General features: G+C 45.9%; 1 protein-coding gene across 10 annotated transcripts in view; it reads left to right on the top strand.

Moving 5' to 3' along the window:
* Nucleotides 1-17,601, top strand: part of m1ap (meiosis 1 associated protein) — a 201,804-nt gene that overhangs the window by 112,649 nt on the left and 71,554 nt on the right. For 9 of the 10 annotated variants that reach the window (XM_070866779.1, XM_070866773.1, XM_070866782.1 and 6 more), the window contains 2 exons: nucleotides 1,219-1,375; nucleotides 3,034-3,175. In XM_070866779.1, coding sequence (XP_070722880.1) covers nucleotides 1,219-1,375; nucleotides 3,034-3,175 — 299 coding nt within the window. The remainder of the gene's footprint in view (nucleotides 1-1,218; nucleotides 1,376-3,033; nucleotides 3,176-17,601) is intronic. The other variant, XM_070866778.1, reaches the window with a different exon arrangement.

Raw genomic sequence — 17,601 nt, 5'->3', positions numbered from 1 at the left:
CTAAACCTTAGAGCAGCTGCTGATGAGGTGGTGAGGCAAGTGGGTCGATATTCAACAATGTAAATTAGGTCATCCAAATAATATAAATGAGATCCGAGGCCCAATTTTGGGTCGACCTTTGGCCTCCTGTCTGCACGCCCCTAGTTATATGTCTGAAAATGGGTCATGACCAATTTCTAGGCCATTATGTCTCACTGCTTCTGTATAATTTTATTTCTAAATAGATCTGACTTTATTTTAACATATATAGATTGGTTTGATTGTGTGGTGCTTACCACCTTTCAGACAAGAAAACATGGTGGACAGCCGCATGATTTCTGGCAGCTGATATCACAATAGGACGGTAATATTAATCTCGGGCATAATATCTCAGATCCTGCAACATGGTTTTTTGGAGGCTTGGTTTATTTATGGAAACTGCCTTTTTGCTGTGAGCACATGTCAAAATTGTTGGCAGACGGTCCAATCTTTTAACAACTCATCATCATCATCAGATTAGGAAAAGGGGAGGTGCAACGAGACCTGGGTGTCATGGTACATCAGTCATTGAAGGTTGGCATGCAGGTACAGCAGGCGGTTAAGAAAGCAAATGGCACGTTGGCCTTCATAGCGAGGGGATTTGAGTACAGGGGCAGGGAGGTGTTGCTACAGTTGTACAGGGCCTTGGTGAGGCCACACCTGGAGTATTGTGTACAGTTTTGGTCTCCTAACTTGAGGAAGGACATTCTTGCTATTGAGGGAGTGCAGCGAAGGTTCACCAGACTGATTCCTGGGATGGCGGGACTGACCTATCAAGAAAGACTGGATCAACTGGGCTTGTATTCACTGGAGTTCAGAAGAATGAGAGGGGACCTGGTTTGCCGCACGCTCCTTCCGCTGCCTGCGCTTGTTTTCTACATGCTCTCAGCTACGAGACTCGAGGTGCTCAGCGCCCTCCCGGATGCTCTTCCTCCACTTAGGGCGGTCTTTGGCCAGGCACTCCCAGGTGCCGGTGGGGATATTGCACTTTCTCAAAGAGGCTTTGAGGGTGTCCTTGAAACGTTTCCTCTGCCCACCTGGGGATCGCTTGCCATGTAACAACTGCATCACAACTGGCCCCACATGATACTCCCTAGTTCCAAAAAGTGTCTCTTCACTAATCATCAATATAGGGAAGACCTAGTGTAGCTCTTGTAAAAATAATGTGGTCTACATTATTTATTTGTTTCTCAAATGTAGCCTGCCTGAAATGTGATGTTCAGGAGAGACTCATCAGTCCTGCGCTCCTTCCTGGACCGACTGACTTCACTGAGAAAACAGAGTGCCTCAGAGACTTCCAGAACACAAACAAAGCAACAAACCCAGGAGCCCTGCAGCAGAAACTCCAAGTTGTAAAGTAGGTAGTTTTCTTTTGACCAATATAGCACACCCAGTCTAAAGTCAGTATCACATCAAGGTGTTCAGCTAGTTTAGTCCATGGCCTCGCCTCCCCACCCCTCCCCTCGCGCCAATCTCTGTAATCCCCTCCGGCTCTACAACCCTCCGAGATCGCTGCACTCCTCCAATTCTGGCATCTTGTGCATCCCTGGTTTTCTTAGCTTCACCATTGATGGCTGTGCCTTCAGTTGTCTAGGTCCTACCCTCTGGAATTTCCTCCCTAAACCACTTCGGTTCTTTACCTTTCTCTCTCTCTCTCCTCCTTTAAGACGTTCCTAAAAACTTACCTCTTTGACCAAGCTTTTGATCACCTGTCCTAATATATCTACATGGCTTTGTGTCATATTTTGTATGATTTTGAGTGAAGTGCCTTGGGGTGTTTTACTATGTTAAAGGTACTATATTAATGAATGCAAGTTATTGTTTTTGTGTGTGAAAACATAAGGTTCAAAACTCCAATTGCCAGTTTTTAAAAAATTCATTCAAGGCATGTGGGTGTCGCTGCAAGGCCAGTATTTATTGCCCATCTCTAATTGCCCTTGGGAAGGTGGTGGTGAGTCACATTTTTGAATGGCTTGCTCGGCCATCATTTCAGAGGGCATTTAAGAGTCAACCACATTGCTGTGGGTTTGTGAGTTACATATAAGCCAGACTGGGTAAGGATGGCAAATTTCCTTCCATAAAGGACGTTAGTGAATCAGATGGGCTTTTACAACAATCCAGAAGTTTCATGGTCTCTTACTATTACTAGCTTTTTGATTCCAGATTTATTTAATTGAATTTAAATTCCACAGCTGCCGTGGTGGGATTTGAACTCTGGTCTCCAAAGCACTGGTCCAGGTCTCTGGATTACTCGTTCAGTAACATTACCACTATGCGACCGTATTTTTAATGCCTGTAGCAACCTGCCTTTGTGCCTTCACATACAAAACATTTCACATTAATCATAAAAGGAATGGAACACTAAGCAGAGGGAGGTTAAAGGAGATGACTGAGGCTTGGGGGAAAAGCAAGGTTTTTTTGACCATTTTAGAAGGAGGGAAGTAAGTAGAGAATAACAGCATTCAACTCCCCCGAACTTATAGATTATGAACCATACCAGCAATCTAGCCTGAGCGCCACCTGAGACATGTTTTAGCCTTTGCCGGCCTGCTCACCACCTTGGGCTGTTGCTCTCCCCCGCCTTGGTCTTTCCCCTGCCTATTATCAGCTTCAGCCACTCATTGGCGTAGCTGCTTGCTGTCCACCAGTCACCTTGATTCCCCACTACCTCAGACCCCTGCCCCCGACCCTCAACCACATCTACTCACCGCCTCAGTCAGTCCTCCATTCAACCAACCACCGTGCCTGAGGAAACTAATAAGGCGGCAACCAATTTCTAAAACGGACCTGAAACAGCATTAGACCCCTGATCTTCATAGGCAGTGAGTCTAATGGCTGTCTCAGGTGGATGACTACAGATTGTCCTAACTAATATTCCATGCGACGCATACCTGGCATGGAATGAAAACGTGCACGCCATATTGGATATTTCAGCATCCAGTTTTCACCTCAAAACTGGGCGCTGCCCAGTCCAATTTCGAGGCCTGGCTGTTTATTAAAATTCTTACCTTATAGGGCTCTGAAATCTGACGGTGTCTGTGAATCTGTATTCTACGGGCTCCCTCTTATCATCAGACCCACAAACTGCTGGAAGCTGGACTGGGATGAACTGGAGACAAACCACCAAAACTTTCATGCGCTATGTCACACTTTGAAGGTAGGATCAAGAAGCACAAAATCATTAGCAAATGAGTTATAAATGTAGAGTAAGGGCAACGGCAGAACACTTTATAGCTGTAATGTAACAAGATCTGAGACTAATCTCACTGCTGCATTTTTGGCTCAGTTTGCACTAAGTCTAATGGAAAGCATCAAACATTGAAGCGGCTCATTGATTCACAAATGCAGATTGTAGGCTTTGAGATGACAACCTCACTCACTTTTTTTATATTAATGATTACCTTATATGTCAGCAGTTGTAAGTATTGCTGCACCAGGTAGAGTAGCTGTAGAGAGCTGTCAGAATAAAATATATATCCACATATTAAAGATTAATTCTGCAGTGATTGTAATGGCTATACAAGGTCAGGCCTGAAATATAGGAGAAATTACCTCATTAACCGTCCTTAAGAAGGGATAACAAATATAGTGGCTCGGTTGCGCTGTTTTTTAGAGCGTAATTCACCAGAAATCGGTGCAAAAGATAGTGGAATTTTAAGCTCAAATTATGTTCAGCACAACTCAAGTTTCCGCGATCTGTTGCGCTGGTTTAAATCACGCTAGAAGAAGGCCCTTCCCACGAAACTGGATGAATTAATCACCAATGTGAGTTTCTGCTAAATGCACTTGTTTGCGAGTCCTTTGAGGTGGCTCTAAAAATTAAGCTGGTTCTTTTAGTTGCAAGGATACTGATAGGACCATTTAAAAAGATTTTGAATATATATATTTTTTAATTTACTAAGACACTGACTACGGTAACCCAATATAACTAGCAAATGGTTCTGTATTTTGTTTAAGTCATTTAAAATTGGGTTACTCACAAGTAGGGGATTGACACTGGCTTACTTTTTTGTGATAAACCCATTTTCAGCTGTATTAATCAAATTGCACCTAGTTACCACTCAAATATATCAAGGAATATTTTTTCAAGCGAATTTTAATTTTTTTAAGTTACATTTTAAAATCGCTGCTCGATTGTGCTGGTTCATGACAGATTTTGTGTTTACCAATATGCAAATAATTTTGAGTGGAAACTCGAGGGAAAAAAACACTTTTCAAAACAGGTGCAATTTGTGCCTGTTTTGTTAATTACACCCAAAGCGGAAACTCCATTTCCTACATTACAACAGAACCCACACATCAAAAGTACTTCATTGGCAAACATCGCACCACTACACCTATGCCGCGAATATGCACTCTCCAGCGAATACAACCGCTACACCAGCAAAAACATGCTGATCCAGGCCGACTTGAACAACCTACCACCAACCTGTTTTAAATGTAGAAGGCCATTTTGGACCGTTGGCGATCTCTCCGCAGCCGTGATGACCGATGGTAACATGCTTAGTAATACCCGCCCTCCTGTATGGATCAGAGGTATGGACCATGTACAGTAGACACCTCAAGTCACTGGAGATATATCACCAACTATGTCTCCGCAAGATCCTACAAATCTCCTGGGAGGACAGGCGCACCAACATTAGGGTCCTCGTCCAGGCTAACATCCCCAGCATTGAAGCACTGACCACACTCGATCAGCTTCGCTGGGCAGGCCACATAGATCGCATGCCAGATACTAGACTCCCAAAGCAAGTGTTCTATGCGGAACTCCTTCACGGCAAATGAGCCAAAGGTGGGCAGCTGAAATGTTACAAGGACACCCTCAAAGCCTCCCTGATAAAGTGCAACATCCCCACTGACACCTGGGAGTCCCTGACCAAAGACCGCCCTAAGTGGAGAAAGTGCATCCGGGAGGGCGCTGAGCACTTCGAGTCTCAATGCGAGAGCATGCAGAAATCAAGTGCAGGCAGTGGAAGGAGCATGCGGCAAACCAGTCCCACCCACCCTTTCCCTCAACGACTATCTGTCCCACCTGTGACAGAGTCTGTGGCTCTCGTATTGGACTGTTCAGCCACCTAAGAACTCACTTCAGGAGTGGAAGCAAGTCTTCCTCGATTCCGATGCCTATGATGATGAGGCTTGGAAGAACTAACATATGGAATGGATTCTTTATAGAGGACCCCACAGTACAACCTGAAGGATCAAACCTTCCTCGCAAACTGTGGACAACCATCAACTGCCTCAGATCTGGACATGGTAGATGCTGCCACCTTCACCATAGCTGGAAGTTTAAAGCATCCCCATCATGCGACTTTGGAGCTCCTAATCAAACCCAAGAGCGCAACATTGAGCACTGCCCTCAGAGACAGCCTACAAGATATTCACCCTGTTACACCAGAAGCTTTGTCCTGGATATCTAACTTAGATACTGAAATTTGATTTGCTTTCAGACATCCTGAGGATGTGAAAGGGCGCTATATAAACACAAATCTTTTCTACTCTTTTTTAAATCAGTTAATAAGACGATAGGGAGTAATCTGGTATGAATCAGGGTTGTGTTATGACTTCAGTTCTACAGAGAATTAATGAGCACCCATGTGTGAAATGTCCAGAATGTAATGAATAATCAAAGGCATACACAACAAATGGTAGCAGCCAGCGACCCTTATCACTAAATGCGCTTACATGTCAACAGTATACACACAGAATGTGACGACATATGGGACCCACATTTATCCTGTGTAATTAAACCTATAAAAGATAAACACACTGGTGCTCCTGGGAACTTCAATCCTGAAGGATTCCCTGGTATATATTATAATTGGTACCTATGGCTCATATGCACTGTAAGAGGTTGTTTTATTACTTAATTGACTTGATTTACCGAAGAGTACTAGCCAGATGTTTCAATTTTTCCTAGTCCTCAAACTTGCATCAGAGGTAACTACATCCTACAATACCCCCACATAAGGGCAATATTGTCATGTATCTCACACTACTGTACATAACTATATCTTACCATGCTATACATAACTGTAACCAGAGATGACCTGTAACCACAAGCTTACCTTACCACCAGGGGTGCACTTCTAGGAGACACTGGATACCTGTCCCAGACAGATATACAAGGACAGGTCTCAGGCAAGTGTGGCATTCGGGAGCTGTGTAATAAAGGTGCAGGTCTGAGTGACCTTGACTTCAGTATGTGCCTCGTGTGAATCTGTACTGAGGGGACAGGATTTAACAGTGGCGATGAGTTACGGGATTACAGAATCCACAGAATGGCAAACAACGGCTCAGATGAAAAATACAATGCTGGAGACAATTGGGAGAATTTTATAGTAAGGCTCCAGCAAAGCTTTGTAACCAAAGACTGGTTAGAACATAAGAACATAAGAATTAGGAACAGGAGTAGGCCATCTAGCCCCTCGAGCCTGCTCCGCCACTCAACAAGACCATGGCTGATCTGGCCGTGGACTCAGCTCCATTTACCCGCCCGCTCCCCATAACCCTTAATTCCCTTATTAGTTAAAAATCTATCTATCTGTGACTTGAATACATTCAATGAGCTAGCCTCAACTGCTTCCTTGGGCAGAGAATTCCACAGATTCACAACCCTCTGGGAGAAGAAATTCCTTCTCAACTCGGTTTTAAATTGGCTCCCCCGTATTTTTTGAGGCTGTGCCCCCTAGTTCTAGTCTCCCCGACCAGTGGAAGCAACCTCTCTGCCTCTATCTTGTCTATCCCTTTCATTATTTTAAATGTTTCTATAAGATCACCCCTCATCCTTCTGAACTCCAATGAGTAAAGACCCAGTCTACTCAATCTATCATCATAAGGTAACCCCCTCATCTCCGGAATCAACCTAGTGAATCGTCTCTGTACCCCCTCCAAAGCCAGTATATCCTTCCTTAAGTAAGGTGACCAAAACTGCACGCAGTATTCCAGGTGTGGCCTCACCAATACCCTATACAGTTGCAGAAGGATCTCCCTACTTTTGTAGTCCATCCCTCTCGCAATGAAGGCCAACATTCCATTTGCCTTCCTGATTACCTGCTGCACATGCAAACTAACTTTTTGGGATTCATGCACAAGGACCCCCAAGTCCCTCTGCACCGCAGCATGTTGTAATTTCTCCCCATTCAAATAGGATTCCCTTTTTTTGTTTTTTTTCCCAAGGTGGATGACCTCACATTTTCCGACATTGTATTCCATCTGCCAAACCTTAGCCCAATCGCTTAACCTATCTAAATCTCTTTGCAGCCTCTCTGTGTACTCTACACAACCCACTTTCCCTCTAATCTTTGTGTCATCTGCAAATTTTGTTACACTACACTCTGTCCCCTCTTCCAGGTCATCTATGTATATTGTAAACAGTTGTGGTCCCAGCACCGATCCCTGTGGCACACTACTAACCACCGATTTCCAACCCGAAAAGGACCCATTTATCCCGACTCTCTGCTTTCTGTTAGCCAGCCAATTCTCTATCCATGCTAATACATTTCCACTGACCCCGCGTACCTTTATCTTCTGCAGTAACCTTTTATGTGGCACCTTATCGAATGCCTTTTGAAAATCTAAAATACACGACATCCATTGGTACAGCTCTATCCACCATGCTCGTTATATCCTCAAAGAATTCCAGTAAATTAGTTAAACATGATTTCCCCTTCATGAATCCATGCTGCTTCTGCTTGATTGCATTATTCCTATCTAGATGTCCCGCTATTTCTTCCTTAATGATAGTTTCAAGCATTTTCCCCACTACAGATGTTAAATTAATTGGCCTATAGTTACCTGCCTTTTGTCTGCCCCCTTTTTTAAACAGAGGCGTTACATTAGCTGCTTTCCAATCCGCTGATATCTCCCCAGAATCTAGAGAATTTTGGTCGATTATAACGAATGCATCTGCTATAACTTCCGCCATCTCGTTTAATACCCTGGGATGCATTTCATCAGGACCATGGGACTTGTCTACCTTGAGTCCCATTAGCCTGTCCAGCACTACCCCCTAGTGATAGTGATTGTCTCCAGGTCCTCCCTTCCCACATTCTTGTGACCAGCAATTTCTGGCATGGTTTTTGTGTCTTCCACTGTGAAGACCGAAGCAAAATAATTGTTTAAGGTCTCAGCCATTTCCCCACTTCCCATTATTAAATCCCCCTTCTCGTCTTCTAAGGGACCAACGTTTACTTTATCGAATGCCTTTTGAAAATCTAAATACACGACATCCATTGGTACAGCTCTATCCACCATGCTCGTTATATCCTCAAAGAATTCCAGTAAATTAGTTAAACATGATTTCCCCTTCATGAATCCATGCTGCTTCTGCTTGATTGCATTATTCCTATCTAGATGTCCCGCTATTTCTTCCTTGATGATAGTTTCAAGCATTTTCCCCACTACAGATGTTAAATTAATTGGCCTATAGTTACCTGCCTTTTGTCTGCCCCCTTTTTTAAACACAGGCGTTACATTAGCTGCTTTCCAATCCGCTGATATCTCCCCAGAATCCAGAAAATTTTGGTCGATTATAACGAATGCATCTGCTATAACTTCCGCTTATATCTTGTATCCTGTATAACTTATATCCTGTAAAAGCTTTTACTATCCGTTTTTATGTTTTGCGCAAGTTTACCTTCGTAATCAATCTTTCCTTTCTTTATTGCTTTCTTAGTCATTCTTTGCTGTCGTTTAAAATTTTCCCAATCTTCTAGTTTCCCACTAACCTTGGCCACCTTATACGCATTAGTTTTTAATTTGATACTCTCCTTAATTTCCCTGGTTATCCACGGCTGGTTATCCCTTCTCTTACCGCCCTTCTTTTTCATTGGAATATATTTTTGTTGAGCACTAATAAAGAGCTCCTTAAAAGTCCTCCACTGTTCCTCAATTGTGCCACCATTTAGTCTGTGTTTCCAATCTACTTGAGCCAACTCTGCCCTCATCCCACTGTAGTCCCCTTTGTTTAAGCATTTTAGGCGACGGCAACGGTAAGGCGACGGCAAGGCAGACAAGCAGTGGCTCGAAAACATACGCTTTAATGAAGGACCTGCTGGCACCCGAGAAACCAGCAAGCAAGTCGTTTGAAGAGTTGAGCACACTGGGAAGAGACCACCTGAAGCCAGCGAGCAGCCTACACATAGCCAGACACAGGTTCTACAACTACAGACGCTGTGTGGGCCAGAACATACCCGACTTCGTGGCGGAACTTCGGAGGTTGGCTAGCTTATGTTAGTTCTCCGATGAACTAAGGAGAGAAATACTGAGAGAATTTTTTACTGAAGGAATAGGCCACGCAGGCATATTCCGGAAGCTCATAGAAACCAAGAACTTGACCCTAGGGGCAGCAGCACTGGTTGCACAGACATTCTTGGCAGGAGAAGAAGAAACGAGGTTGATCTACACTGCGGGTACGACAACTAATGAAACATCGGAACAAGGGGTTCACAGCGTGAAACAAGCTGCTACCCCCAAACACAGACAAAGGCAGGAGAGCAGGCCCTCAACAGCAGGCAGTCGCGCCAGAAGCCATCAAGGGCCACATGAATGGCCGTTCACACCTCATCAACCACAATGCGAGCAATCAACTACAAACTGAGAGAAGCTGAAGAGAGATCAGCCAGACGCAGCTCATTCTTTGAAAACAATGGAAGCGGTCTGTGCTGGAGATGTGGGGGAAGGCACTCATCAAGGGGGTGTCGATTTCAGCATGCTGTTTGCAGAAACTGTGACTATACAGGGCATCTGGCCCACATGTGCAGAAAAACGGCAGCTCGGCTGGTATACGAATCGGAAGGGTCGGAAAGCGGACTAGAAGATGGTGGGGACAGTACCCGGGACACCGAGGTACAGCAGGTCAACACGATCAATGGCCACTGCTCCTACAACAAGACGCCTCCAATAATGATGAATGTCCTACTCAACGGGCTACTGGTCAACATGGAGCTGGATACGGAAACGAGTCAATCTCTCATGAGCGCTCAATAATTTGAACAGCTGTGGCCGCACAAAAGAGACAGATCAAAACTCACAAGGGTCGACACCAAACTAAGGACCTATACCAAAGAAATCGTCCCAGTCCTCGGCAGCGCCATGCTCTCAGTCACACACAAAGGGACAGTGAACCGACTTCCTCTTTGGATTGTCCCCGGAGATCTCCCAGCACTGCTGGGGAGAAGCTGGCTGGCAAAACTAAACTGGAAATGGAATGATGTTCATGCCATATCGTCAGAGGAACGGACCTCCTGCTCAACAGTTCTAAGTCGATTTGAAGATCTCTTTCAGCCAGGTGTGGGCAACTTCAAAGGGGCTAAAGTCAAAATCTACATCACACAGGATGCTAGACCGGTCCATCACAAGGCCAGAGCTGTACCCTATGTGATGAGGGAAAAGATTGAACATGAACTGGACAGGCTTCTGCGGGAAGGCATTATCTCACCCGTGAAATTTAGCGACTGGGCAAGTCCCATCGTCCCCGTCATGAAGCCTGATGGATCGGTACGAATCTGTGGGGACTACAAATCTACCATAAACAGAGTCTCCCTACAGGACCAATACCCGCTGCCCAGAGCGGAGGACTTATTTGCCACATTGGCTGGAGGAAAACTTTTCTCAAAACTAGATCTCACATCGGCGTATATGACGCAAGAATTGGCCGAGGAGTCCAAGCTACTCATCACCATCAACACACATCGAGGCCTTTTCATGTACAATCGATGCCCATTCGGCATCAGGTCGGCAGCTGCCATATTCCAGCGCAACATAGCGAGTCTGCTCAAGTCCATCCCGGGGATGGTTGTATTTCAAGATGACATACTTATCACGGGCAGGGACACCAACTCCCATCTCCGCAATTTGGAGGAAGTACTAAAGCGGTTGGATCGGGTAGGCCTAAGAGTTAAGAAATCCAAGTGCCTGTTTCTCGTGCCCGAGGTTGAATTTTTGGGCAGAAGGATTGCCGCTGATGGAATCCGCCCAACAGAGTCCAAAGCCGAAGCAATTCACCTGGCGCCCAGGCCCCGGAATGTCTCAGAACTGCGCACCTTGCTCAATTACTTTGGGAATTTTATGCAGAACTTAAGCACGCTGTTGGAGCCTCTCCACGTGCTAATCAGAAAGGGGTGCAATTGGTTTTGGGGGAACGCCCAGGAACGCGCCTTCAATAAGGCACGCAACCTTCTGTGTTCCAACAGTGTTTTAGCTTTCTTTGATCCAGGTAAAAAGCTAGTTCTTACATGTGATGCGTCAGCGTACGGGATCGGGTGCATTTTACAACATGTCAATAGTGCGGGTAAATTACAACCCATAGCTTATGCCGCCAGGTCACTTTCGCGGGCGGAGCGCTGGTACAGAATGGTAGAGAAGGAGGCGCTCGCGTGCATGTACAGTGTCAAAAAGATGTACCAATACCTTTTCGGGGCCAAGTTCGCATTAGAAACCGACCACAAGCCCCTCATGTCCCTATTATCCGAAAGCAAGGCAATAAACGCCAATGCCTCAGCGCGCATTCAACGGTGGGCACTCATGCTGGCATCTTACGATTACACCATAAGGCACAGACCAGGCACAGACAACTGTGCCGACGCGCTTAGCAGGCTACCCCTGGCGACCACGGAAGGGTCTGACGAACAGGACTGAGAGATAGTCATGGCAATCAATGCCTTTGAGTCCACAGGTTCGCCCATGACGGCTCGCCAAATCAGAGCCTGGACGACCAGCGACCCCACGTTATCCTTAGTAAAAAGATGTGTCCTAACCGATGACTGGGCAGAGGCTCGCGATGCCTGCCCCGAGGAGATCAAACCTTTTCATAGGCGCATGCATGAGCTGTCACTTCAAGCAGACTGCCTGATGTGGGGCAGCCGAGTAGTTATGCCTCTGCGATGCAGAGAGACATTTGTCTGGGAGCTCCACCGCGAGCACATGTGGATCGTTCTCATGAAGGCCATAGTCAGATCCCACGTCTGGTGGCCTGGCATTGACGCGGACTTGGAGCTCTGCGTACGACTGTGCACCATTTGTGCCCAACTCAGTAATGCCCCCAGGGAGGCCCCCCTGAGCCCCTGGCCCTGGCCTACCAAACCGTGGTCGCGGGTTCACGTAGACTATGCGGGCCTATTCATGGGCAAAATGGTCCTCGTAATTGTAGATGCATTTTCAAAGTGGATCGAATGCACCATTTTAAACTCGAGCACCACCTCCACCACTGTGGAGAGCCTTGGAACCATGTTCACAATGCACGGCATTCCTTGACATATTGGTCAGTGATAATTGTTCGTGTTTCACCAGCGCAGAATTCCAAGATTTTATATGTGACCACGGCATAAATCACGTTAAGACGGCACCGTTGAAGCCGGCCTCCAACGGCCAGGTGAGCGAGCAGTGCAGATCATTCAACAAGGCATGCTCAAAATCCAAGGTTGCATGCTGCAGGGCCGCCTGTCGCGACTGCTGCTGGCATACAGATCTCGTCCGCATTCATTGACTGACTGGAGTTCCCCCCGCGCAACTATTAATGAAACTGACCTTAAAGACCAGGCTCTCATTAATCTTCCCAGACATGCATGAAATCGTTGAGGCAAAGGGCCGTAAGCTAACCGAGTACCATGACTGAAATTCGAGGGGGAGGTGGAATAACATAGGGGACAAAGTGTTTGTGCTAAACTATGGCAGGGGTCCCAAATGGCTTGCAGGGACAGTAACAGGCAAGGAAGGAAACAGGCTACTGGTGGTACAAATGAACAATGGCCAAACCTGCCAGAGGCATGTAGACCAAGTCAAAAGTAGATTTACCAACAACACTGCTGAACCAGAGGCAGACTAAAATGTGGAACTCACACCACACCTGGTGGACAGACAAAGGGAACAACCTGAGGAAAGGGCAATCCCAACAGACAGTCAGGCGAGACACCAACAATCATACTGAACAAAACAGACAGCCCAGGCGAGATACCAGCAATCACCCCGAAAGAACAACAGGCACCAAGGCAAACAACTGAACCACAACTAAGACGCTCCACGCGAGAGCGTAGACCACCTGAGAGACTGAACCTATAAAGACAATAAGACCTTGGGGGAGGGTGATGTCATGTATCTCACACTACTGTACATAACTGTATCTTACCATGCTATACATGACTGTAACTAGAGATGACCTGTAACCACAAGCTTACCTTACCACCAGGGGTGCACTTGCAGGAGACACTGGATACCTGTCTCAGACAGGTATATAAGGACAGGTCTCAGGCAAGTGTGGCATTCGAGAGCTGTGTAATAAAGGTGCAGGTCCTGAGTGACCTTGACTTCAGTATGTGCCTCGTGTGAATCTGTACTGAGGGGACAGGATTTAACAAATATAAACACAACAGTAGTGACTATTTAAAAAAATGTATTCATTCACGGGATGTGGGCGTTGCTGGTAAGGCCAGCATTTCTTGCCATCCCTAACTGCCCTTGAGACGGTGTTGGTGAACCGCCTATAGTAATGGGAAACCAGCTCTGCTGCACTGACCTAGTGCGCACACATGTGTGGGCTGGCCCGTGCAGCCCCTGGGCCTGCACCTCTTCTGGGTCCCGAACTCGAGCCTCTCCTGGGCCCCGATCATGTTGCTCCACGATCACTCGCCGCTCCTTCACCCTGACTTTGCCGCTCCTGCTGCACATGCCCAAGCTCCAATCACCGACCTGGGTTATGGTGACGTCCAATCCAGTCGTCCTCTTCACAGCCGTCGCCCTCGCGCTGCTCCCTGGAGCAGTACACCGCCACGCTGCTCCAGGGCCGCCGCACGCCTTGTCACTGGACAGATACCAAGCTCTGTCAAGCCCATGTGGTGGCTGGTATGCAATGGCCACCACATGTTAAAAAAGTCCACGCACAGGCATCTTCCGCCCCCTCAATATGCAGTTCGGAACCTGGAATATTAGGCTCTTCATTGAAACGCCTGTGAACTCATTGAACTCATCCCTTTTTGGCGTGGAAGCAAGTCATCCTCAATTCGAGGGATCGCCTAAGAAGAAGATAGCAATGGGACTCTTCTAAACCAAATGACTAAACAAAATATGATGCTCTGCAGCGCAGAGCTCGGATTCCACTGCAATCACTTCCCTTTGTGGCTTTTTTGATGTCACCGAATGTATTTTTTGCCACTCTTTGATGTTTCTCCTGGTCTCAGACACAACATTGACACATGTTATCACCTCCGCCCACACATAAAGTCGAGCTTTCGTTGTCTGTAATCCTACTTGAATTACTTGTCGCTGATGAGCCACTACTTCATCTACAAACATGAATACATCGCGGTTCTTGTACACTGATCTCTCCTGTTCCTCTGCTTTGTGCACTGTTTCAGTGAGCACAGCTGCCTTTATCACAATTATTGGACTCTTGTGACACTTCATTACTGATTTATTCATTTATTTTTGTTGCTAGCCTGACACAGGGATTAAATTATCACCCAGCAGAGGTTTAGAACTGCGTCTGGGTAGTGCCAATACCTGCTAATTATTTAAACGAAAGCAAAATACTGCAACTGCTAGGAATCTAAAATAGAAGCAAAAGATGCTGGAAACACTGAACAGGTAAGGCAACATCTGTGGAGAGAGAAACCGAGTTAACATTTCAGGTCGATGACCTTTCATCAGAACTACTTTCAATTCCGATGAAAGGTCAGCAAGTGCAGAGCCAGGATAATAAAATAGGCAGGGGTGGGGTGGGTGGGACGAGAACAAAGGGGAAGTTATGTGATAGGGCGGAAGGCAGAATGATTATATGACAAAAGGGTGATGGTGCACGGCAACTGGGGATGGTAATGGGACAAATAAAGAAACAGAAGTTGAGCCTAGAGGATGTGTAAATGATTACAGCAGAATCATTGCCTACTTCCCAGAAAATGGGAGCAGTGGTTATGATCTGAAGATGATAGAAACATAGAAAATAGGTGCAGGAGTAGGCCATTCGGCCCTTTGAACCTGCACCACCATTCAATAAGATCATGGCTGATCGTTCACCTCATTACCCCTTTCCTGCTTTCTCTCCATACCCCTTGATCCCTTTAGCCGTAAGGGCCATATCTAACTCCCTCTTGAATATATCCAATGAACTTTCTGCGGTAGGGAATTCCACAGGTTAACCACTCTCTGAGTGAAGAAGTTTCTCCTCATCTCAGTCCTAAATGGCTTACCCCTTATCCTTAGACTATGTCCCCTGGTTCTGGACTTCCCCAACATCGGGAACATTCTTCCTGCATCTAACCTGTCCAGTCCCGTCAGAATTTTATATGTTTCTATGAGATCCCCTATCATCCTTCTAAACTCCAGTGAATACAGGTCCAGTCGATCCAGTCTCTCCTCATAGTCAGTCCTGCCGTCCCGGGAATCAGTCTGGTGAACCTTCGCTTCACTTCCTCAATAGCAAGAAGGTCCTTCCTCAGATTAGGAGACCAAAACTGAACACAATATTCCAGGTGAGGCCTCACTAAGGCCCTGTACAACTGCAGTAAGACCTCCCTGCTCCTATACTCAAATTCCCTAGCTATGAAGGCCAACATACCATTTGCCTTCTTCACCGCCTGCTGTACCGGCATGACAACTTTCAATGACTGATGTACCATGACACCCAGGTCTCGTTGCACCTCCTCTTTTCCTAATCTGCCGCCATTCAGATACTATTCTGCCTTCGTGTTTTTGCCACCAAAGTGGATAACCTCACATTTATCCACATTATACTGCATCTGCCATGCGTTTGCCCACTCATCTAACCTGTCCAAGTCATACTGCAGCCTCTTGGCGTCCTCCTCACAGCTCACACCGCCACCCAGCTTAGTGTCATCTGCAAACTTGGAGATATTACACTCAATTCCTTCATCTAAATCGTTAATGTATATTGTAAAGAGCTGGGGTCCCAGCACTGAGCCCTGCGGCACTCCACTAGTCACTGCCTGCCATTCTGAAAAGGACCCGTTTATCCCGACTCTCTGCTTCCTGTCTGCCAACCAGTTCTCTATCCACGTCAGTACATTACCCCCAATACCATGTGCTTTAATTTTACATACCAATCTCTTGTGTGGGACCTTGTCAAAAGCCTTTTGAAAGTCCAAATACACCACATCCCTTGTCCACTCTACTAGTTACATCCTCAAAAAATTCTAGAAGATTTGTCAAGCATGATTTCCCTTTCATAATCCCTACTGACTTGGACCGATCCTGTCACCGCTTTCCAAATGCGCTGCTATTTCATCTTTAATAATTGATTCCAACATTTTCCACATTACTGATGTCAGGCTAACCGGTCTATAATTACCCGTTTTCTCTCTTCCTCCTTTCTTAAAAAGTGGTGTTACATTAGCTACCCTCCAGTCCATAGGAACTGATCCAGAGTCGATAGACTGTTGGAAAATGATCACCAATGAATCCACTATTTCTAGGGCCACTTCCTTAAGTACACTGGGATGCAGACTGTCAGGCCCCGGGGATTTATCGACCTTCAATCCCATCAATTTCCCAAACACAATTTCCCGCCTAATAAGGATTTCCTTCGGTTCCTCTTTCTCACTAGACCCTCGGTCCCCTCGTACTTCCGGAAGGTTATTTGTGTCTTCCTTCGTGAAGACAGAACCAAAGTATTTGTTCAACTGGTCTGCCATTTCTTTGTTCCCCATTATAAATTCACCTGAATCTGACTGTAAGGGACCTACATTTGTCTTCACTAATCTTTTTCTCTTCACATATTTATAGAAGTTTTTGCAGTCAGTTTTTATGTTCCCAGCAAGCTTCCTCTCATGCTCTATTTTCCCCTCCTAATTAAACCCTTTGTCCTCCTCTGCTGTATTACAAAATTCTCCCAGTCCTCAGGTTTGCTGCTTTTTCTGGCCAATTTATATGCCTCTTCCTTGGATTTAACACTATCCTTAATTTCCCTTGTTAGCCACGATTGAGCCACCTTCCCCTTTTATTTTTACTCCAGACAGGGATGTACAGTTGTTGAAGTTCATCCATGTGATCTTTAAATGTTTGCCATAGCCTACCCACCATCAACCATTTAAGTATCATTCGCCAGTCTATTCTAGCCAATTCACGTCTCATACCATCGAAGTTACCTTTCCTTAAGTTCAGGACTCTAGTCTCTGAATTAACTGTGTCACTCTCCATCTTAATAAAGAATTCTACAATATTATGGTCACTCTTCCCCAAGAGGCCTCGCACAACAAGATTGCTAATTAGTCCTTTCTCATTATACATCACCCAGTCTAGGATGGCCAGCCCTCTAGTTGGTCTTGAAAACCATCCCTAATACACTCCAGGAAATCCTCCTCCACCGCATTGCTACCAGTTTGGTTAGCCCAATCTATATGTAGATTAAAGTCGCCCATGATAACTGCTGTACCTTTATTGCACACATCCCTAATTTCTTGTTTGTTGCTGTCCCCAACCTCACTTCTACTGTTTGGTGGTCTGCACACAACTCCCACTAGCGTTTTCTGCCCTTTGGCATTCTGTAGCTCCACCCATACCCATTCCACATCATCCAAGCTAATGTCCTTGCTTACTATTGTGTTAATTTCCTCTTTAACCAGCAACGCCACC

This window comes from Pristiophorus japonicus, chromosome 2 (genome assembly GCF_044704955.1).
Source record: "Pristiophorus japonicus isolate sPriJap1 chromosome 2, sPriJap1.hap1, whole genome shotgun sequence".
NCBI lineage: Eukaryota > Metazoa > Chordata > Chondrichthyes > Pristiophoridae > Pristiophorus > Pristiophorus japonicus.
Note: the sequence above shows the minus strand (reverse complement) of the source record. Positions and strands in the feature narration are given on the sequence as shown.